We start from the raw sequence: 24,958 nt of genomic DNA, 5'->3' as shown, positions 1-24,958 counted from the left end.
GATAATGAATGGTGCCTAAATGCTAGAGTATATAAATTGTGTAAAATTAACATAGTGGCATAAGCTCTGCATGGTGGCGTAATCTCTCTCCTGAATATTTCCATATTCTCTTGTATAGGTGTTAATATATTACTAGAAGTCAGTTGGTGACATAGGTTAGTCAGTTTTGTCCTGGTGACAATGCTTCCTCAGTATGTTTCACTCAATTGATGTCAGTGGCTATGATGTTTTAAATTAACACTATCTACCAGGAGATGTGATGCAGCATTCTCTCCCCATATCATTTAGGCTTTTACAATTAACACCACACTAGGGCAGTATCATTTGAATTGTGTCTGGCTTTTTTTTTTAAACCTGAATCAAAGAGGAAATTTAATGAAATTATGTGGTGGGGCTTTAATGCCTGGCATGAAGTTATAGTACATTACACATTTTTCAAGGTAACTTCTCCATATTCCTGTTTGTAGGGTGCTTGCATACTCACGGCCATGCAATGGTGCTCTTCAGCTTTGGGAGCCTTCTATGATAACAGAGCCCACTGGGACCGCACAAATGCCCCATTGTGGTACTGAGAGGTCAGAGCCGATGTAAGGATAAGCTGCGCAGCCCCCAAATGCCTCCATTCCTTCCTTACCCTGGCTAGCTGCTTACCTAGGGATGTTTCCTCCGTGCTCGGAAGCTTGATTGGCTTTTATTTTTTATGAGTGTCTCCTGTTTTCTAGTAATTGTTTTTAGCTGTTAGTTACTTATACTAATATTTAGATCATTTAAAGTAGTTCTTACAAAGTTTTTACTTGGTTTATGTGTCACTGCACGGTTAGTGTCTTGTTTTACAACATGTAGAATAAGGTGCTGATTTGTGTGGTGCTGTAATTTAACTAGCTGATGTAGTTTTGTTTACTATCCTAGGATATTCAAAAGCTTGAGGGCAAAATCTCATTACATAGGATTGATAATTGCTTTCTGATGAATATTCATCATGTCTAATTACTTTAGGCAAATTTTACACATAGTGGCTTCTTTATTTTCCCACTAAGTCTATGTCTGCACTATACGACACCACTGGCAGTGGCATGTGGTGTAAGTGTAGCTACATGTTGCAGTGAAAAGCACACCATGTCCGCACTGTGGTGTGTAGCTACACATTAGTGAAAGGCTCCTGGGAGGCCGCTGGGAAAGCTCCCTGCTGCTGGAGCCCTTCACTGCAGGAGGGGAAGATTCTTGCGGGAGGAAGCGGTGGGGAAAGGCCAAGCCTTTCCCTACTGCCTCCCCGCAATAGATCCTTTCCCCACTGCCTCTGCCCTGCCGTAGCCTTTCCTCATTGCTGGAGTCTTTTCCTGTAGCAGGGAAAGGCTCCAGCAGGTGAGAAGCAGCAGGATACTACATTGCTAAAAATAGCCATGTAGAGAGGGAGACATGTCTTGGGCAAAGAGAGAACCATGTAGGGTACTTGAGATCAGACCTCACCCTTTAAGTGTCTTTACTTGTCTACGCCATGCCTCAGCAATTACACGGCTACTTATATCTATGCCTGCCGGGCTATTCAGGTATGTACACTGCACGTTGCCGAAAGAAGCATGCAGTGTACACATACCCTGAGTATGATTTTTGATAGGATCATTTTCTTGCACTGAAATTTAAGATTTAAGATGCAAATTCAAACTTGCACATCTTTCATTACTAGCTTTTAAAACAATATTAAACAAATTATGTATACTTTGTGTGCTTGAAGTATCTAACAGAAGTAAAGTCTCTCTAGCATGCACTTCAGTAATAGTTTGTGAAAATGTTTCTAGAATAGCTTTGGAATCCATTCAAAAATAAATGATAGAATATAAAACATTTACCTAAAAGAATGGAGAAAAATTACTCTTAAAGATTACTTTTCCCCAAACCTTTTCTTTACATTTTATGCTTTGTACTCCGATAACTAAAATATCCTTTCTAAACCAATTCAACAATTTTTAGTGTTGTTTGCCGATACAATGTTGCCTTCAGTCTAAATTGTGTATTTTTTCAGTCAAAAGTATAAATGTAAGTGGATTCTTCCAGGCTATGTAGAAATGTGACTATGTAACTCATGGATCAGTAGCTGATGATATGATGTGACATTTCAAAAGCTCAATTTTATAAGTGACAAGTGAGTTCACTGTCCTCACATTCCACTTCGTAATGCATTAAAGGTTACAGCGAAGTATTAATATTATACATTAGTCTGAAGATAAGATCTGTGTCATTTTTGTTACTTGAAACAGGGTTTTGACACCACCCAATTTAAGCTAAATGCTGATGATACAGCTCTGCTTTTACCAACCCAACCTCACATGCCCCTACAAGTGATTCAAAGAGAATTAAAAATAAATCAACAATGAGCTTTTGCTTTTCAAGTTGATTAATGTTCCTCTACCAGGAAAATTATAGATACTTAGAAATACAGACAAAGTGTTAGTTTAACGAACATATTCTCAGCTCATTGCATGATGCAGTAGCTGCTTGATCTCCATTAGTGTTGGTGGGACTACTAAGAATATGCCCCTAAATGCGAATTTTTTAACAGATTTATCTCAGCGTTCAGGGACATAAAATAAACCTTGATAGAGTCATTGGTAAACCACTATTAGTTTGCAACCTGTAAGTGGGGATGGGTGAATGGGTCCAGAAAAAGTAACCCAACCCTTTGGTCAAAACTTGAATCAAACGTAAATATTTAACTGCTCCTGATTTTTTTCAAGAAAGTGTGATATGAGGGGTGAAGGGATAATTGCACTTCTTGATTTGGGTCCAGAAGTGGAAATAGACTGGGAAATGCTATTTTTGCTGCATTATCTAAAACAGCCCAGGAAATACTAAAAATCTACAAACTAGCTGCATCTGTATTTATAGTATCTGGACATCAGTCTTGCTTAAAAACCTGTTTTCTATTCTATTTCAGTTTCCATATCCAAGAGCTTTGGTCAAGCATATGGACCAAACTTCCAAATCTGTAGTTTCCTCCATTTACTGATTTAAAAAAATGTCCTTCTGTTTCCAAAGGAGAACTGTGTTTTACCATAATCGTGAACCTACCAATCTGTGCACAGCAGCACAAGAGACATGAATGCAGATGCGTATACTTGAAGATCTGGTCAACATGCAAGGGCAGCGATATAGATCACAGTCTAATAATAATTTTAAAACCCCTTTTGGCTGTGAAATGCTGTGTTAGATTGTGAGCTCTTGAGAGCAGAGAGTGTCTTATTGTATGTTTTTACAAGTGCACTGTACATTTCAGCACTACATAAAGTTCTTAGTATTAGAATAGTGCTTTCCCCCAAATGTCTTGTTTTGAGTGGTGCATAAGGAATAGAACAGGTAAACTGATAAAACGTGGTCAAGATGGGAAACAGGCATACGGAGACGAGCACAAGGACAGACAAACCCACGTTACTGAAGAACGTTTTTAAGAATTAGAACTGAACCAATACAGTGAGTGTTTACTGTGGATTCTTTCTTAATAACACTGTGCACCATCCACAAAAAGCATGGTATCTATTTAAATAAGTTAACAGGAAAGAAAGGTTTTGAGATTCTGACAAACTGGTTACACTTGGAAAATCACCAAACGAGCTCTCATGGCACAGTATCATAAAGAATTCTTGCAGCTAGGGCTTTGACTCCTCGCTTTTCCTATATACACATGTTCCTCTGTTAATAAAGGCAAGTTACTGACATTCGAAGACTCACAGATACCACATAACAGGTGACCTTATACAAATCTACATAGAAAAGCAAAAGTAGCAGTCTTCATGGGGTGCAGCCTGGGTAAAAATATAGAGAGAGGCCTAAACATAGAAGCAGAGGTCAGACACCGCTAAGTGATACCCTCATAAACATTGCTAAAACGGCTACGTTATTACTCTTGTGTGATACACTGAATACTTTTGGACCCTTGGATTTTTGTGCTGATTACATCCCAAAGAATCAATTGTTTTTTGTATGGTTCGGTCATATTTTAAGGTTAACCCTCTCCCATTGCCTCATTTATAGGTGACAAGAAAATCCTTCCATCCCCTTTCTCAGGGTTTTGCATACTATTAGAATTTGCTTCTCAGATATTTTCTTGTCTTAGTTATCAGAAATATTATAGAAAATGGTGTGTTTCCCTCCTTCACCTAATTGCTGTAACCCTTAAGAACATAAAAATGACCATACTGGGTCAGACCAATGGTCCATCTAGCCCCGTATCTTATCTTCTGACAGTGGCCGGTGCCAGATGCTTCAGAGGGAATGAACTGAACAGAGCAAATTATCGCGTGATCCATCCTCTGTCGTCCAGTCCCAGCTTCTAGCAGTCAGAGGTTTAGGGAAACCCTTCTTGATGTTGTGATCAGCAATAAGTCTCTGAATCCCAATGTAAATTTATTAGGAAATGGAGAGCCTGAGGCCCTAATAATCAAGACAGATGGATCTCTAATGGCACAAAACAGGCAGGGATTCATATTCCATGAGATCGGCAAATACTTTTCACCAGGTTGCACTACAGTACTGGGTTCTGTAACTATGGTAGATTATTTATTTATTTTAAATATAATAATGTTAAATATTCTAACATCTCTCCTCTAACTATAGTGTATATCGTAAGGCTCTGGCTTTCTAACATAGTGGTATATAGCTCAGTCATAAAAGTCAACTGTGGGCTTATACGTAGCATACAGGGTCTCAGCCTGGGAGTGATTTTCAAAAAATTGAAGAAGAAAAAACGAAAAACCACATCTGTTTTTTGAGTTGTAAATTGTAAAATCTATTTTTATTCACTTTTATGGTTACATTTTTGCCATTAAAAAAAAACTACTGGTTTTGTGTGGCTGTATCATGGTGCACAGAGCCTTGGCTCCCTTCCAGAGAGTCTCAGTATTTCCTCTTGTATCCTCGCAGCTTATCCAAATCTGTTTCATCCCTAGACTTCAGTAGGTTTTAGTCCATGGGCTAAAAATGAGACGTGTTTAAAATACAGTCCCTGTCTTCATTCTTGATGCCCAATCAGCCACACGTTAACTCCAAAAACAGGTTTTGTTGTTCACATACTAACAGTTATCCATGTGTTAAAACAAGCCAACAAAAACTGCATTGAAAATACATTAAAGGCTCTGGCACGAACCACAGAAACTAGATTCACAATTGAGACTTATTTCCCCAACATGGAATTCTGATGGGGCAGCCGGTTGTGCCTTGTTGTGTTGCAAGATAAGTCTTAGTTTAAGAATTGAAATTCGAGACAATGACCTGTTAGCTCACCTAGACCATTTCCTCTGCCAATCACTGGTTCCCTGTAGTACAATATATAACTCAGTGGCTTGTCCAGTTGCAAATAACTCCACTGCCTTCTAGAGACTACTCTGCAACCTAAGAAGTCCCACAGTTAAGACAAGCTTCCTAATGTTCATTCTGACTTTTCCTTTGTTTTATTTCATTCCATTATGTCTGTAGGTCACCCTAAACTTCTGCATGTCCTTGGAGTGTACACCTTTTAGATATACATAGAGAGAGTTTCAGAGTGATAGCTGTGTTAGTCTGTATCAGCAAAAAGAACAAGGAGTACTTGTGGCACCTTAGAGACTAACAAATTTATTTGGGCATAAGCTTTTGTAGGCGAAAACCCACTTTATCAGATGCATGGAGTGGAAAATACAGTAGGAAGATATATCTATATAGAGAACATGAAAAGATGTGGGTTGCCATACCAACTCTACCGAGACAAATCAACTAAGGTGGGCTATTATCAGCAGGAGAAAAAAAACTTTTATAGTGATAATCAGGATGGCCCATTTCAACAAAGCCCATTGCCAACTCTGTCCACATATCTATTCATGGGACACCATCATAGGACCTAATCACATCAGTCACACTATCAGGGGCTCGTTCACCTGCACATCTACCAATGTGATATATGCCATCATGTGCCAGCAATGCCCCTCTGCCATGTACATTGGCCAAACTGGACAGTCTCTACGCAAAATAATAAATGGACACAAATCAGACTTCAAGAATGATAACATTCAAAAACCAGTCGGAGAACACTTCAACCTTCCTGGACACTCAAGTACAGACCTAAAAGTCTCAATTCTTCAACAAAAAACCTTCAAAAACAGACTCCAATGAGAAACTGCAGAACTGGAATTAATTTGCAAACTGGACACCATTAAATTAGGCTTGAATAAAGACTGGGAGTGGATGGGTCATTACACAAACTAAAAACTATTTCTCCATGCTAATTTCCCCCCCTACTGTTACTCACACCTTCTTGTCAACTGTTTGAAATGGGCCATCCTGATTATCACTACAAATGTTTTTTCTCCTGATAATAGCCCACTTTAATTGATTTGTCTCATTAGAGTTGGTATGGCAACCCCCATCTTTTCATGTTCTCTGTGTGTGTGTGTGTGTGTGTGTGTGTGTGTGTGTGTGTATATATATATAGATATATATCTTCCTACTATATTTTCCACTCCATGCATCTGATGAAGTGGGTTTTATGCCCAAATAAATTTGTTAGTCCATAAGGAGCCACAAGTACTCCTCGTTCTTTTTATAAAGAGTGTTGTCTTTACTTTGTCGTCATTTAGTCAAACTGTATGTATTTGACTCTGTCTTTCCTCAGAAGTCTGTTCCTCCCTTCCTTTAAACATTTTGCTGCATTTCTTTTAATTTCATTTAAATTGTTTCTTGTACTACCAGCTGAGTGTTATTCTAGGTATGTGCTCACAAGGGACATGACGTCATCCTGGGCCATGATACCTCTTTGTGTGCAGCTCCCAAATGAGAAGACAGCTCTTATCTAGGTTGTTTGGTGTCCACAATCATCCCTTGCTCTCTTTCAGTGTAACTGTTTTTTTCAAAGTATCTGTCTCCATTTGCATTGATTTATCTGAATTTTGAATTTTCCCCAAAACAAGATTGTATTAGCTTTATTTTCCAGGATAAATCCCTTCATTCACTGCCTGCTATGCTGACCAATACTGTCTAATTGTTTCCTTGTATTCCACTATCTGTCTGTATGCCTCTGTTGTCTCTTCTCTTATTCTTCGATTGTAAGCTCTTTGGAGCCAGGGACTTTTTGTTTTGTGTGTCTTTACTGTGTCTAACACAGTGGGATGATTGTCCATGACTAGGGTTCCTAGGTGCTATAGTAATACAAATACTAATAATTATTAATATTAATATTATTTCCTGCTCATGCAGGGTTTTGACCTTTTCTGCTTCCTTGTGTTTTAAGTATCTGTCCATTTAGGGGTTCACAACAGCTCCCATTTTAATTCCTTCAGTAAATTTCACATTCTCTTCCTGATTATTAATTAAGATTTTAAATAAGGTTGGGACCCAAATCAACTCCTCCAGCACCCTAGTAGGCACCTCCCCACAGCTTGATTGCCATTTATCTTTAGTTCTCAGTTTCTGTCAGTGTCCAAGCCAATTTGAATTAACTTTTAATGAAAAATTGTGATAGTGAGTAGATCAAATGCTGAAGTCCAGGAACACAGACTCTGTCTTTTACCCGCTTATTCGGTAATTCTAGCCAAAATGATCAATTTGCTTGGCGTGAATTGTTTTAGAGAAACCCATGCTGTTTACGATTCATTAATCCCAAGTTCCTACTGTACTATTGAGGTAACAGCTTTTTTCCCCCCTTCCTTAATATTTATGCTGTTTGTTTCATTACATCTCTAAGCTACTCACTAGGTGGAAATTGCCAGGGTCAGGCTTTTTCTGACATTTTTTATTATTTCCTCCCTCTTCCCTTCTGCCCCTGATTTTGTTTCTCTGCTTCTGTTGCTTTGAGGAAGATGTGAAATGCTGTCTTCAGGTTGTGTGTGTTGGGCGAAATATACTCTGATATTAACAAAATTAAGTCAAACAACAATCATCATGAACCAGTATTACTCCACCCATCACTAGCATTTGTTACCAGTGCAATGTATGTTCTGTAGTCAAATCTTCAAAGAGAAAAACAATTGCTACTTCTAACCAATTATTTTATTTTATTTTATGATTTATTTGTTTTTTTGGCCAGCCATTTCTTTTAAGCTTAACTTTTATCTTATTTATGATCTTGTTTTGATTTATATCTTTCAGTTAACTGCCTGCATTCATGGGTCTGCAGCTATGCTCTACCCAATGTTCTGGCAACATGTTTACATTCCTGTTCTGCCCCCGCATCTATTGGACTACTGCTGGTAAGACTGTAGATCATTTAGATTCACAACAGTTTTATGAATCTCTGCATTTTAAGGCTTAAGTGTTTTTATGGTGTAACTGTTAATCTAAAAATTTATATGTGTATGTTAAATAAGTACTTGATTCAATAAGTCAAATACATTGTTTTCATAGCATAATGTAATAGCACCAGTCTTATTAGTTACTCTAACATGATCTATTACTATAGAATGTTACTATATACTAATTTTAGATCTTCAAGATTCACTATTACAGCATAGATTTTGTTTAACTGTTACATTTTAAATCAAGAAGAATCCAAAAATAAATGATACAGGCAGAAACAGATAACTCCTATTTTCCCATTGCTTTCCTGATTTGTCAGTTTATTTTTTCTTTGGTACTTTCCTGTTACAACCTTCTATTTTGCAGTGTGAGTTTAGAAATTGATACGTTATTTGGGAGAGGGTGTAAACCTTTTCTGTCTCTCCTGCTCTGTTAGCATGGAGTTATAGCTTCCTACGGAAGGGAAAGAGAGCAGGAATTCTTTGACACTGGATGCTCCCACATGTGAACTCCGTAAGCTTTCCTGTAACTCCCAAGATGCTCTTTGCTACTTACGCCAATTTCCCATCAAGCTAGAAAGTTTCAGCCTGGAATCATTTGCATTTTTCTTCATTATTCAATCTGTCCACCTAAGCCTTTGCTTGGGTCAAATTAAGAATAAATACATTTACAGTGACAACGTGCAAAGGATGCCTGACAAACAGCTGCCTGCTATCTATCCATACAAAGAAACATTTCAAGCACTGTTCTGGATTTTTAGAAGGGCCCTTAGTACATTCTTGTAGGAAAGACTCCATTAAATCTTCAATCCAGGCACTTTTCTGATCATCTGACCAAAACATATGCAGGTTTCTACACAAACGATCATTGCCCTCCGTGAAGAAGATGTGGCAGCAAAGAATGTTTTTAAGATGGTCCAGCATGTGCATGTGGGAGGTTATAGTAGTATAACTATCAAATCTGTTCTTCATAGGAAAGTCATTTTATATGCCAGTTGACCTTAGCGTACACCGACATGGCCACCTTCCCCTCCTCCCCCCCAAATTTGCAGCAGCGAGTATCCGAGTCTGGGACTATAAACTTGGGCTCACACTGTGACACTAAAAATAGCCGTGTAGACATTCCAGCTTGGGCTCTGAAGCCTGGGGAAGAGATTAGGTTTCAGAGTCCAAGCTCCAGGCTGAGCTGGGGCATCTACATGGTTGTTTTTTAGCACCATAGCATGAGCCCCAGTCTGTAGACCTGGGCTCTGTGATTTGCTGTTGCAGGGTTATTTTGGCCATGTAGACAGACCCTTAGTGGCAGCTTCAGGATTTGTGAAGGAAGCTATTTATTCTCCTATTGCAAAGAGCATGCCACAGCAATGGTTTTGAAAATGTGCTGAACATAATTTGGTCCTGTCAGCCGTCACAGTTGAATGTATGTTGTTTTTTAAAGTGCTGGTTCAACTACCCCTGTTGCAGACATCATCTACTGTCAGGAACACGTACAATTCCTAGTGCAGACAAGGTTTACAAGAACATTTGCAACAGCCGAGTCCCCACAAAAAGACCTGTATAATATGTAAGGGTTTAACTAATGCCGGTCAAAAAGCGCAGAGCCCAGATAGCTATACTTCTCATGGAAATTGGTCTCACAGTATTTCTAGTCTATTTATGACCTCTTATTTTGTTTGCAATTCCCTTTTATTTTGTATCTCACAACAATAAACTATGTTTTAACTTGAAAAGTGAGATGGGCTATGGCGACTATTGCGTTGGGGTTACCTGGTCTTGGATGACTTGGTGGGAATCTGAACCTGAGCTCGAGGAATGTGAGGGAGGAGTACCGTTAACAGCCTGTCAGAAAGTGCAAAGAGACAGTGATACTCTTCCCAAAAGCAGGCAGAAGGATGGCTGAAGTAATTGAGGGCACAGCGAGAGCTGAATAGCATAAGGAGTTCCAGGCTTGTGAACAAGTCAAGTTCGTTAGGGCAGGGACTGTCTTCCTTTATGTCAGTTCAGTATCTAGCACATTGTGAGCACCGTATAAATAATTACAAAAGCTATGTTAAAAGAACATTGGTAAGGTTGCAAAATCAACTCTCAAAAATTAGGAAATGCAAGATTTGTGCAATTTTAATTTGGCCTCCTTGTGTGCATGCATTATGATATAATCTTTGACTCCATGATCACATACTATGACACATTTTAAGAAAAGCTTCTGCAATTTGGCTTTTTTTAAACTGGCAACACACCTAAAACTTGCCTGTTAAGTTCATGCTGCTCCTAATCACTTCCCTTTTCCATTCCTACTTAGCTTTGCACTGCTCCATGTTAATTTTACACCAGGGAGTGAAGTGAAACTGACAAGAGGGGGCAAAGGAACTGGGGATGTTGTGAATAAAAATGTATATGCTGAAAAGTGCCTACTTAACCCTGATTGTGACCTCCAGTAGAGATGCTGCCAATCCTTCAGTTTTAATGCTGAAAGCCAAAAGTCATCTTCACTGTGTGATTGGGGAGGTGTGTGAATTAAGAACTGTTCCTGTTCACGTAAATTCATATGAATAGTGTCATACCAAATGCTCCATAGCCACAGAACAGTGTGGGATATATTTTTACTCAAAAAATTTGTCTCTGACCTGCCTTAAATGTTGTGCTTGAAACAATATATATTCAATTATAATAGCCAAGACAGTCTAAGTATGCATATCATGCCTCAGAGTCATAGGAAGAAGTGCATGTTAAACACACTTGCTGTAGGAACACTCAGACTAACAGCACCACATAGTCTGCCACAAAATACCTACCTACAATTCCTGAAATAAAATACAGTGGAAATACATATCTAATAACTAGTGGCCAGAACTGCTACTAGTTAGATCAGGCATGCACCCATCAGTGGCTTTGCATGCTTTTGTGCTAAATATTTTTTTCTGTTTTAATGAGTTTTTTGACATTTCACCAGTAAATGTGTTACAACCAAAAAAATCAGTGGGTGTATTTGACCCCTTAAAGAACAGAAAATGCAATGATGGTTAAATAAAAAAACTGCTATTGAGAAAAACAGATAATTGATTCAAAATTTAATTTGATCACCTTAAGCTAACTTCCGTGGCTTCGATCAGGATCCATAAATCTCAAGAAACTGGAGTCTGTGCTAACAGCTTTATTATATTCTTCTCTGTGACTTTTCTCCACATTCTTAGCAAAAGCCTATGCAGTGCTTCTAAGTAAGGAACCAGCAGGGATAACTAGCATTTTAAGTGAAGTGCTAGGAGCCTGAAACATGTAAATTTAAAGGAGGTTTGTTCCTCTGCAGATGATTTAAATGTTAAGTACATGCCCATGTCGGGGATACACGGAATGGAATCTAAAAACTATTATCTCCTGTAGAAATGAACCTTCAATTTACTCACTGCACAGGAAGGGCAGATTCTAGTCATTTTCACTGCCAGCAGGTGCCCTTTCTGTGCATAATAGGCTTTGCATGTGTAATTAACACATGAAGGCTGCTAATGCCAGTTTTTTCTTCAGGTACATGCTGCTAGGAGTTTTCAGGACAACGGTGTGGGCCACAAGAGGCTTTTACACTGGGTTTGAAGATTAGATATTCATTGACTTCCTGACAAAGACATGTTAAAAGGGGCTAAGACCGGACCCTGCAGTTGGGAGCACAGGTTTACACAAAGCAAAAACATAGGCCATGTACGAAAAGAAATAAAGATACACATAGCTGAGCCAGGCTGAATTGACTCTTTCACAGCATTTCAGCCTGTGACTATAACGAATGAACAAGCTAGGGGGCTAAAAGTATGATTTTAAAACCTATAATTATCAGGAAGACTCTAATTGCACATTCACAAACACAACAACTCATTATCTTAGCCTGATGTGAACTTTAATTAGAGTAGTAATCACACACTGTAATTGTCTGAATAAATCAATTTAGCACCAATTTATGTGCCATAAATATGTTTCCCAAAATAACTTCCATCTATTTTGTAACTGTGTGAACTCAGAAAGGTGATTTTGGCCATGAAAACTAATAAATCGACTTCTTACCGAATACTCCAAAGCTGTGTTTTTACTTTATGGGCCTTTGCATTTTAGAGGAAATGAACTGGAATTGACTTATTTTTAAACTTGAGGCTTTAATTTTGATTTAATTTTAACTTCAGTTACTGTCTGGTTCTTTACTTTGCAGCTGTGACATAAGAATTTAAAAGAGGAGAAACTAAAGCAGATGGTAGAGAAAAATAAAAGGAGCCAGACATCTCCAGCTTTTGTAAATATCTGAAAACATGCTTGTCGCTTCCATTCTAGTAAATGTTTCACATCCTAACTCAAAAAGTATTGCAGCCAACATGGGAATTATTTACTAGTCCTTGTCCTAACAGATAAAGAAAAACTGATCACAGAACAGAAAATTAACGTTATCTTAAGTACAAGTGATCATGACTTGATCACACTTATAATGTGTAAGCAGAATAAAGTCCAGACCAGCAATATATCCTTTGTTCTTTAATAGGGCCACTTTCACAAAGCTGAAAACACTTATGAGCCAAATCAGCTGGGAGGAAGAATTTAATCAGAAAGATGTGAATGATAATTGACAGTCATTTAAGAACATCTTACTTGATGCCCAAAAATTCACAATTGAGAAAGGAAGATGGTGCTGTTTTTTTTTGTTTTTTTTAGCTCAATGGTCCTCAAACTTTTGTATTGGTGACCCCTTTCACACAGCAAGCCTCCGAGAGTGACCCTCTTATAAATTAAAAACAACACTTTTTTTATATTTAACACTATTATAAATGATGGAGGTGAAGTGGGGTTTGGGGGTGGAGGCTGACAGCTCGTGTCCCCCATATAATAACCTCGCAACCCCCCAGCTTGAGAACCCCTGTCTTAGCTGGAGCATTCACTTCTCTCCTTCACATCTGCACCCTTCTAATTTTCCTCTTTATAAGAGAGTCAAGACTTCATCTTTGCCTTCCTTTCTACCTTTAGAAGGATTCTTCAAGACCAAAAAACCCCCATTCTTTTATGTTGAGCTGAATATCTATTTCATGTGGCAGTGTATAGAGCCGAAAATTCCAGAAATCTCTGCTTATGGCATAAGAATCTGTCTGTTCTAACAAGATTATTGCTTGTACTGAAGGAGATGGAGTAGCGAGACCATCGTGCTACTCGCTTATACCAGTGATGACTTCAGTCATGTGCTCCTTGCCAGTTAACTTCCAGCTTTAACTCTGACTCATGCAGAGAGTGGTAGTGAGGTCTGTTTTTTGGTTATGAGCAGTTTTGCTGTACCTTCTCCACTGGGAAAGAATTTAAGTTCAATATGGTAAACGTTGAGGTTCTCCAGGCTTTAGATTTTATACCTTCATGCCAGATTCCTCTTCCTTTGGAAAGCAGAATGATAGGGGAGATGTTTGAACCAATATTGTTGAGATCAGTGGCATGGCAGCAAATAACAAGAGTACCAGGGCCTGAGATGCTGATGCGTATAGCCAGTGTGTCTGCACTAGCATCTGTGGCCCATGTCTCTGGCCAGCCTGTCTCTGCATAGCGATCAAGTGGAAGTTACCAATGTTTTTATATCAATGAAAGAATCGTGGGGCGGTTTGGTTGTTTTTTTTTGTTTGTTTCTGCAAGTTGCTCACTGGTGCCATGACCAGTTTCCACTGGAAAATTACCCTCTTCTTTCCCCCCTTCTTCCTCCTTTTGTGTTTTCTCTCTCCTTTAACTTAGCCTGGAGGGAGAATCTGTCTTTCCCTAAGCCCTATATAATGGGCTGGTGTCTTTGTTGCCCAGAATACAAGGTCCCTGATTGTGTTGTGGGGGCTCTGCCAAAGAGAACAGGATCTCTTCTAAGGTGAATAAACCACCTTTTATAACCCTTGATAGAGTAGTCAGCAGTTGGTATTCCTGCATATTCTTACCCAGTAGCAAGTTGAGAGCCACCTTTTCAGACCACTCTGCAGCAACTGTGGAACAAGTGTGTCTGTTAGTGTGCAGTCTTCTTTTTACACACACCCCTTTCAAAATCCCCACGTGGTTGGGATGTGCTCCTTTATCTGGCCAGCGAGGATAATCCCTGCTGATCAAGAGACTGAGCTCAGACCCTGAACTCTGCTCTCCTGCACGAACCTGCCACTAGATGTCTTGGGCCAAACTGGTACATCCCAGTGCTTGCTAAATGCTCCATGTAATGATTCTTTTGGTTCCTTTGTTGCAATGTTTTCGAGGTTCATCCACTTTAAAATTTAAAAAATAGTGTTTCTAATTTGCATCAAGTAAATAAAAGTTTTGGGCCAGTTTCTGCCACCCTTCAGTGGATAGTTCCTTGGGAAATCAGTGGGACTGCTTGCAGAGTAAGGTTCTACGCAGCGTGAGTAAGGGTGCAGAATAAGACTATTTATACCTCAGGTAGGACACAAATAGAGTAAGTATGATCTGTGACTTGTGATGGTAACTACCCATTTCCTTAGAATAATCGAGCAAAGTTGCACAAATCCCTAGGGAGCTGTAAATTATGTATCTTCTTGATGTCAGTCGTTTTTAAATTTCATTTTGTCTTGAATGGCAGTATTTTTTTTTTTTTAAATTAGCACTTAAGCAGAAATGTCCTTCTATTTCACCTGCCTCTCTTCCAATTAGTAGTTGCTCACCTCTCGGGAAAATAATTAAGGGGTCTCTAGTTAGCCGGAGGGAAGGAATTAAACAAATTGTAAAAATGCAGTTACAATGAATGGGCAATATGAAGCCATTAAATACACAATATCCATATTCATGCTTACGCATTGCTACTCTTATTATTTGATATTTACTCGTACAACTCATTTGATTATAAATAACCCTGTTCTCCTTGGGAAATGATACAGCAAACAGTGAATCAATGGCCAATCTTCTTTTTATGCCAAATAAAGATCCAGGCATTCATATTGCTTAAGCAAAAAGTGTGGTTGGAATTAGTGCTTTGTTAATCTGGGACTTAATAGGTATTGGCTGCCACCAAACATCTTTGTCAATTGGTATTCATGGCTGTGGGACTGGAAGAGCAGGTTGTCCCACAGTAGGTGAAAACTGAAGTGTGAGAGAAACTGTCATGTGTCTGCATCATGTGACTTTCGCCCACATGCTTTGATTGTTGTATGTTCTATATCCACAACTAATGCCTGCTACTAAAGTTCACCACACACTTATGAGTAGGGTTGGTAGAATTCAATTTTTTGTATATAATTTTGACGGATAAGATCTATATTTATTAGCTTTTTTTCAATTTTAATTTATTTTAATTTTTCAGAATAGGGTCATATACAGAAGTTTCTCATCTTCTCTCCCCCTCTGAACCCTCCACTTCTCTCAGTGATCCCATCCCATCTCCTTATCTCCCTTGTATCCGCTCTCATCCCTTCTCTTACTGTTCTCCTTAACCTCTCTCTCTCTCCTCTGGCTTTCCCCCCTCATAATTAGGGCCCTAGCAAATTCATGGTCCATTTTGCTCAGTTTCACAGCCAGAGGGTTTTTTAATTGGTCAGTTTCACGTTTTCAGATGTTTACATCTGAAATTTCATGATGTTGTAAACCCAAAAGGTAACTGGAGGTGAGTCTGTTCTTCTCTCCTCCCTCTCTTTCCCCCCTCCCCCTCCGAGCAGCTGTGCAGGTGAAGAGGAAGTCTTGTCCCTTCCCAGACTGGCTGGGGCACTCCCAGCAGCAGTGGGAGATGGAACCCACATCCACAAACCTCCTCCAACTGCTGCCCTGCCCCAGAGCTTCCTGTAGCAGGGGGAGGCACTCTGAGGTGGGTCTGATCTCCCCCTGAGAGTGAGAGCAGCCGTGCAGGGGAAGGACAAGTCCTGTCCCTCCACAGCCCAGCCAGGACTTGCAGCTAGGAGCCCCTTGGTGGGGCTCTCATAGTAGCATGGGGAAGATCAGATTTCATGGAGAAGGGTTTATTTCACGGTCCATGACACACCTTTCACAGTCGTGAAATTGGAAGGGCCTTACTCATAATACAAGCATGCTTTAGTCTCTCCTATCTTAAAAACAAAAAAACAAACCAAAAACCCCTCATCCCCTAACCCTGCTTGCCTCACCAACTACTGCCCCATATCCATTTAGTTTCTGAGCTCATTTGAACATGCTATTTACAGTCGGTCTGGAGTTCCTTTCCTCCAGTTCCATTTTAGACCCTCTCCAATCCAGCTTCCACCACTTGCACGCCACTGAAACCACTCTCGCCAAAGCTCAGAACCAGTAGTTCATCCTCATCCTCCTTGACCTGTCAGCTGTCTTTGATGCAGTCAGTTGTGCTATTTTGTCCTCTCTTTGCTTCCATATCTCTGTCATCTTCTGGTTCTTCTCCTGCTTTTCTAATGGCTCCTTCCGTGTGTCCTCCAGAGGATCCTCCTCATCCCCCTTGCAACTTTCTGTGCGGGTTCCACAGGGGTCTGTCCTTTATTCCATTCTCTTCCCCCTCTACAACTTATCTCTGAAATCGTATCTGCAGATACAAATTCAACTACAGCTTCTATGGTAAGGACTCAGGTCTACCTCTGTACTCAGACCTGTCTCCATCTGTCCAAATTCAAATCTCAGCTTCTCTCTCTGACATGTCCTCAGGGATGTCTGTCAGATTAAGCCCAGCATGGCTAAAAGAGAGCTCTTAACCGTGCCTGCTCCAGTCCCTCCACCTCACCAAGCCTTCCTTGCTGCTTGCTTTCTCAATCACTATGGACAACACCATCGTGTTTCCTGTAACGCAGGCCCATAACCTGGTCACTATCTTGGACTTAAACCTCTCTCTAGGTAAGGGGTCGGCAACCTTTCAGAAGTGGTGTGCCGAGTCTTCATTTATTCACTCTGGTTTAAGGTTTCGCGTGCCAGTCATACATTTTTAACGTTTTTAGAAGCTCTCTTTCTATAAGTCTATAATATATAACTAAACTATTGTTGTATGTAAAGTAAATAAGGTTTTTAAAATGTTTAAGAAGCTTCATTTAAAATTAAATTAAAATGCAGAGCCCCCGGACCGGTGGCCAGGACCCGGGCAGTCTGAGTGCCACTGAAAATCAGCTCGCGTACCGCAGGTTGCCTACCCCTGCTCTAGGTCCTCACATCCAGTCTGAATCATGCCAATTATTTCTTCATAATATTTCTCACACACAGCTTTACTGTTCTATTCACACAGCTAAAATGCTTATCCAGGCTCTCATCATCTTGTGTCTTGATTACTGCAGCAGCCTTCTCTCTGGCCCTGACAAATGCAACCTGGCCTCATTCATATCCATTCAGAATGCTGCTGCAAAGATCATTTCCCTAGTCCAGGGGTTCTCAAACTTCATTGCACCACAACCCCCTTTGAACAATAAAAATTACGATGCGACCCTAGGAAGGGGACTGAAGCCTGAGCCATCCCAACCCCCTGGTGTGGGGGGAAGGGGCAAAGCCGAAGCCCCAGGCAGGGGGCCTAGAACCTGTGTCCTGATGCCCAGGGCTGAAGCCCTCGGGCTTTGGTCCCGGGCCCCAGCAAGTCTAAGCCAGCCCTGGCGACCCCATTAAAATGGGGTTGCGGCCCACAGTTTGAGAGCTGCTGTCCTAATCTGTTGTTTTGACCATGTTACCCCTCACTTTGAATCCCTCCACTGGCTCCGCCTTCTCTGTTGAATCAAACATAAGCTACTTATCTTTACATTCAAGGTTCTTCACGACCTGTCCCCATCCTACCTATCATCTCTCATTCACTCTCGAGATCTTGACATCTTTCTCCAATTGGCTCACTGTGCCAGCTTCCATCACTCACTTATTAAATTTTCAAACAAGCATCTTCGTGCCTTTTCCTGTGCTGCTCCACATACTAGAGAGGAACTCCCTGTAAACCTCTGCAAAACTAACACATTATCCTTCTTCAACTCCCCCCACCCCCCTTAAAACTCTTCTTTTCCATGACACTAATGTCTGCATCCCTCTGTTGTCTCTTGTCTTATAAGTAGATTGTAAGCTCTTTGGGGCAAGGACTGTCTTTTTGCTTTGTGTTTGTACAGCGCCTGGTCCATAGCTTGGGCTCCTAAGCAGTACAGCAATACAAATAATAAATAATAACATATTACCTTTTAAATCTAATCACTATAACCCCTCGCCCCCACACTATAACATGTTTAAGTGCTATATTTCTTTTAAATTAGATCCCTCATATTAATAAATTGGTTAGGCAATCTATCACCTAGTTATTTAATTCCAAATTTCTTAGGCTATATCTGTTTTACAACTTCTTAGCATCTCACTTGTTGGCACCTGATTTCAGCAGTTCTGACATTCTTATTAAATATATTATTCTCCCTAGTCCATTTGTTGATTAACTGTGGAAGACTGAAAGATTGACATGATACTATTAATTAACTTTTTACAGATTTCAGTTTTAATATGATCTATGACAGGCTGTGCTTCTGGACACATTCATAAATGTCCCGTTTTCTGGAGTAGTGCACCCTTCCTGCTTCCTTTCATTACTTTAGCCAAAGTTCCACTAGATGAGACGTTTGCCGTCTTAAGACTTCCTGCCGAGGTTCAGACTTTGTATTTTTGACATTGAAGCTGTCGTGTTCTCGAAGCTACTTAATTAGAAACACATTCATTTGAGTGTATACTGGAGAAGGCTGGAACAGCACAGTTAGGCACACAGGGAAGTTGAGCATTTGTGCAGCTTGCAGCTAAACTGATGGTTTACACTTTGAGTATAAAATTGTTGGGTATTTCCTTGCCCCTGGTATGCGGTCATTAGAAAAGAAGCAGTACGTGTGAAGGAAATGTCTATTTCCTGCAATTAAAACATGCAAAATGACAAACAAATACTCTCCAATTTGACGTTTCCTATGTAAGCCTTGAACTTTAATGTGTACACTTGTAATATGGCAAAAGCTGCAACATACAAGAGTGGTTTCAAACACTACTGCTAACTTGTAGACCTCCCAGTGAAGCATGAACCCCAGAATTTTCATTGAGTGAGCTTCTGAGGTAGTAATCTCTCTGGTAAGTGGGAACTCACTTTAAGATACTGCATTGCGGCACAATGGGAAAAAACAGGAGTGTTCTTACTGCGGTCTCCAAAATTAATTGATGTGCAATATGCTACCTCATCACTTTAATGAGACCTAGAAGTTTTGTTGTAGGATACTGAAAATTCATATATAATGTCTCTTTAAAAGGTAATCAAAAATGTTGGTTGAGTACTGTCCAGGGCAGGGGCTGCCTCTCTATCCGTGTTACTATGGCACCCAGCACAATAGGGCAGCAATCCTGATGTGGCCTTTTGGTGCTAAACTATATGACAGATTGAGAAGATCAATATACAAATTAGTCAAACTATTTGTATAGTGGTGAGACAAAGCAGTAATGCATAGGATTTTAATAGCATCTTCAATTAATGCTTCCAACACTACATTTTTATGAGCTTCTGTCTACGCTTCATAAGAAGGCCCTATAGTGGTTATTTTAAACCAAGTCACTACAATTCCTTTCACTTTTATTTAAGATTAAAGGTGAACTAAACTTTTTAGTGAATCTACAAGAATTTAATATCCAAAATCAAATTAGTAGCATTTTACCCTCTTTTGGTGATAAAATAAGATGTTGTGCCTATGTTGTTGTAGCCATGTTGGTCCCAGGATATAAGACAGACAAGATGGAGGAGGTAATAGATCTATTATTGGACCAACTTCTGTTGGAGAAAAACATAAACTTTTGAGCTACATAGAGCTCTTCTTCAGGTCTGGGAAAGGTACTTGGAGTGTCACAGCTAAATACAAGGTGGAACAGATTGTTTAGCATAAGTAATTAACACACATTTTAAGGGATGATTCAAGGTGAAGTGGCCCGTGAGCACCTCTGCAGCCGAGGACAATAAAAGGGAGGGAGGGGTTAGTGGGTTACGGATTGTTGTAATAAGCCATAAATTCAGTGTCTTTATTAAGAGCATGATTTTTAGTGTCTAGCAAAGTTATGTATTTAAGCTTTCAGGCTTGTCTTTTGAAGGTGATGTGCAGGTTTCCTTTGAAGACAAGGACTGAGAGGTCAGATACGGAGTGATTGTTTTGTGAGATGTGTTCGCCCAGATATGGTGTTTGTCTTTTATATTTTTCTGTGTGAGTTCATTCAAGAGCACAGTGATTGTCTGGTTGCACCCACATGGTTGTTCTTGGGGCATTTAGCCCTGGATGAAGTACATTACATATTGTGATAGGCTTGTGTAGGACCCCTGGATCTTGAAAGGTGTGTTGTGAGGGGTATTGATCATTGTAGCAGTGGAGCTATATCTGTAGGTTTTGCATCTGTTATGGCAAGGAAGTGACATCTATTTTCTGAGCAAATGCAAGAAGCAAAACTGTATCTCTCTGACCACTATATATGACTCCAAATGTACTCCAATATGTACTCTCTACAGAAGGGTTTCAGAAAAACTGAGGAACAATTTCCTGCACCTCACATGCTCCAGAAGGGACCACCTCATACAAGAAATCATCATACACCCACACCCTGGAAAGAAAAAATCAGGAAACCTACCTGGAGATCATGCAACAAACCCAAAACAACTATCCAAAAAACCTGATGACAGCCATCCAACACAAATACAAAAAGGGGAATAAACTACAACTCCTCCTCAATCCACAGAACTTCTCCTCTAGGATAAACCATGGCACCAGGACCCACTACATGGACCCCAACACCATCAATTTATCAAGAGTACCCCTAACTGGAGCTGAATTATCCATATTCTCCAACGGACTGAGCTTCTGCCCCATCGCAGAACCTGATACCATACTAACATGTGGAGAACTAGAAGAATTCTTTCACCAACTCCATCTCAAAGAATTATTTCACAACCATGACTTCGCCACCCACAACTACCAGGTCCCCACCAACAGTCATCAGAAAAAAGCATGCCCTGACTGGACACCCCACAGTGGATGATACCACACACTTAAGAATTACATTGATTGCTTCAGGAAAAAAATTGACTGAAATCCTTAACAAACATCACATCCACCACCGTCTCTCCACTGCCAAGAGCACAGCTGTACAGTCCCTGAAATCCAAGCACCAAATAGTGACCAAACCATCAGACAGAGCAGTGGTGGGTGGCACCATCGTTGTTCTCAACCACAATGACTGCGTCAACGAGGCGAACTGACAACTCTCTGACTCCACCTGCTATAAAGAACTCAGAGACGACTCCACAGCCCAGTTCACCCAGGAATGTAAGGATATCTTCTAATCCTTCCCCAAACAACTCTAAGAGAAATTCTACAACTTCATCCCCCATGAACCCATCCCAGGAATCTTCTACATGCTTCCCAAGATACACAAATAAGGGAACCCAGGCAGACCCACCATTTCTGGCCATGGCTCTCTAATTGAAGGAATATCAGGACTCATAATAGAAACCATCCTCAAACCAATCACCACACTAGAGTCAGCTTCCTCCAAGACATAACTGACTTCCTCCAAAAATGCTGCAATATTAACAGTCTTTCTAAGAATACTGTCCTTGTCACCATAAATGTCACCTCCCTATACACCAATATCCCTCACAATGACAGCATCACTGCCTGCCTCAAATATTTACAAGACAACAGACAAAACTCAGATATCCACCCCAAAAAAGTGTACAGTCAACAACAAACACTTTGTGGAAACGATGGGAACAGCACTGGGTACTAGGATGGCTCCACAATATGCCAACCTCTTCATGGGCCACCTGGAGAAAAAATTCTGGACAAATGCACCATAAAACCAATGATATACCTGAGATACATCAATGATATTTTCATCCTCTGGACAGATGACCTAAACTGCCTCATAGATTTCCACCACAACTTTAACAACTATCACTTATCCATCAAACTGTCTCTAAAACACTCCCACACCAGCATCAACATCCTGGACACCAGGATCAGCTTCAACAATGGAACTCTACAGACAACTATAGACAAGAAACCCAGGATCACCACACTTCACAGGTCCAGTAACCACCCAAACACACCAAGAAAGCTGTTATTTACAGCCAGGCCCTCAGATACCACAGAATATACTCCTAGAAGAAAGTCTGGGTTACGCACCTCAATACACTTAAAACTGCCTTTACCAAACAAGGACATTCCACCAGAGACGTACATCACATCATGGAATGAGCCACCCAAATACCCCGACAGAACCTGCTTCAATACAGAAAAAAACCACTCTCACTGCACCCCCAACTTAGTTGCCACTTCCACCCTCCACTGGCAACTGTACAGCATATCATTAAACAATTATAACCCATACTCAATGGGGACTACATCCCAAATGAAATCTTTCCTGAATCTCCTATTCTGGCCTTCAAACAAGCCCCCAACCTCACCAGGCTCATCATCAGAAGCAAGCTCCCCACAAACCAGGACGCACCAACTCAAAGTGGCACCAGACCCTGCCATCATAACAGATGCAAAATCTGCAGACATATCTCCATTGGTACAGTGATCAGCACCCCTCCACAACACACCTTTCGAGATCCATGGATCTTACACATGACTATTAGAGCGTGTGGTGTACCTCATCCAGTGCACTAAATGCCCCAACAACTACTTTGTGGGTGAAACCAGACAATTACAATGCTCTTGAATGAATTTATTCAGAAAATTGGTTTAAAAAGGCACTAAGTTCGTTATACCAATGGATGCTTAGGGCAAAATTCTGCACTTAGATATAGGTGTGTAACTCTCATCAGGCATACAGAATGTTAGCTCTTCGATGCATGAGCTAATTTACTCCATCTTTTGTACTGTGCTGAGCACATTTGTCAGCACTCAACAAACAGGCTGTTATAGGTCCATCAATGGCTATTAGCCAGGATGGGCAGGGATGGTGTCTCTAGCCGCTGTTTGCCAGAAGCTGGGAATGGGCAACAGGGGAGGATCACTTGGTGATTACCTGTTCTGTTCATTCTCTCTGGGGCATCTGGCATTGGCCACTATCGGAAGACCGGATACTGGGCTAGATGGACTGTTTTCTATAATATGGGAGTCTGTATCAGGATCTGTTGAATTCAGCAATAAATAAATATTAAAATGCTCTCTTCTTGGCATGCATTGGCCAAAGGATCAAGAGCTTGTCCTAACTATTGGGTGATGTATATAAGTAATTTAACCACAATGTTTCATATGGGCAAACCTCTTTAAATGACATTATTTGAAGAAGTGGAACCACAGATGTCCATGGTGTCATTCTGGATGTATTCATAATAAAATAATAATATGTTTGGTAGCTTCCCTCCTTTAACTGCTATTTTTTAGTAATGACAACTTCACCTTGCAAGCTGCAGTGGAAAATTATTAAATTAGAGACAGTGGCTTTCAAATTAAGAGATAAGACTTCAAAATAAAACTGACATTTTTCGGCTCAAATGGAATGTTGCATCTGGATTTCTATTTTTAAATAAAATTTAATCCTGTATCCCTGTTATCTATATTACAGCTGGCTTTTTTAAGTTTGTGTTTACAATCTCCAGCATTATCTGAATATAAATAAGCTGTTTGTTTCTCTTCACAGTGCCCCGATGCCCTACCTCATTGGAATACATTTAAGTTTAATGGAGGTAAGTCTCTCCCCTCGTCCCTCAGAGTAGTATGTATTTCTGTGCTTTAGGCCCTACTGCTGCAAACACATGCTTCAACATCTTTATTAATGATCTGGATGATGGGATGAATTGCACCCTGAGCAAGTTCGCAGATGACACTAAGCTGGGGGGGAGAGGTAGATACGCTGGAGGGTAAGGATAGGGTCCAGAGTGACCTAGACAAATTGGAGAATTGGGCCAAAAGAAATCTGATGAGGTTCAACAAGGACAAGGGCAGAGTCCTGCACTTAGGAAGGAAGAATCCCATGCACCGCTACAGGCTGGGGACCAACTGGCTAAGCAGCAGTTCTGCAGAAAAGAACCTGGGGATTACAGTGGACGAAATATGAATCAGCCATGTGCCCTTGTTGCCAAGAAGGCCAACGGCATATTGGGGCAGGTCTTCACTACGGGGGGGGGGGGGGGGGTTTAAAAACGCCAAATCAGCTACGCCAATAGCGGAGCTGAATTCAACGTATCAGAGCCGACTTACCCCGCTGTGAGGACGGCGGCAAAATCGACCTCCGCGGCTCCCCGTCGATGGCGCTTACTCCCACCTCTGCTGGTGGAGTAAGAGCGTCGATTCGGGGATCGATTGTCGCGTCCCGACGAGACGCGATAATTTGATCCCCGAGAGATCGATTTCTACCCGCCGATTCAGGCGGGTACTGTAGACCTAGCCTTGGGCTGTATTAGTAGGAGCATTGTCAGCAGATCAAGGGAAGTGATTATTCCCCCTCTATTCGGCACTGATGAGGCCACACCTGGAGTATTGTGTCCAGTTTTGGTCCCCCCACTACAGAAGGGATGTGGACAAATTGGAGAGAGTCCAGCAGAGGGCAACGGAAATTATTAGGGGGCTGGGGCACATGACTTATGAGGAGAGGTTGAGGGAACTGGGGTTATTTAGTCTGCAGAAGAGAAGAGTGAGGGGGGATTTGATAGCAGCCTTCAACTACCTGAAGGGGGGTTCCAAAGAGGATGGAGCTCGGCTGTTCTCAGTGGTGGCAGATGACAGAACAAGAAGCAATGGTCTCAAGTTGCAGTGGGGGAGGTCTAGGTTGGA

The 24,958-nt window shown here is 40.7% G+C and overlaps 1 protein-coding gene across 1 annotated transcript in view; it reads left to right on the top strand.

Annotated features, from left to right (window-relative positions):
* DENND1A (DENN domain containing 1A) overlaps nt 1-24,958 on the top strand; it is a 343,291-nt gene that overhangs the window by 177,963 nt on the left and 140,370 nt on the right. Inside the window, exons 11-12 of the mRNA XM_026657267.2 lie at nt 8,110-8,210; nt 23,826-23,871. Of these exons, the coding sequence (XP_026513052.1) occupies nt 8,110-8,210; nt 23,826-23,871 (147 nt within the window). The remainder of the gene's footprint in view (nt 1-8,109; nt 8,211-23,825; nt 23,872-24,958) is intronic.

The sequence above is a fragment of the Terrapene carolina genome, unplaced genomic scaffold, assembly GCF_002925995.2.
Source record: "Terrapene carolina triunguis isolate 2854851 unplaced genomic scaffold, T_m_triunguis-2.0 Scaffold238, whole genome shotgun sequence".
Lineage (NCBI taxonomy): Eukaryota > Metazoa > Chordata > Testudines > Emydidae > Terrapene > Terrapene triunguis.
The sequence above is the reverse complement of the archived record's forward strand: the minus strand, read 5'-3'. Positions and strand labels throughout refer to the sequence as shown.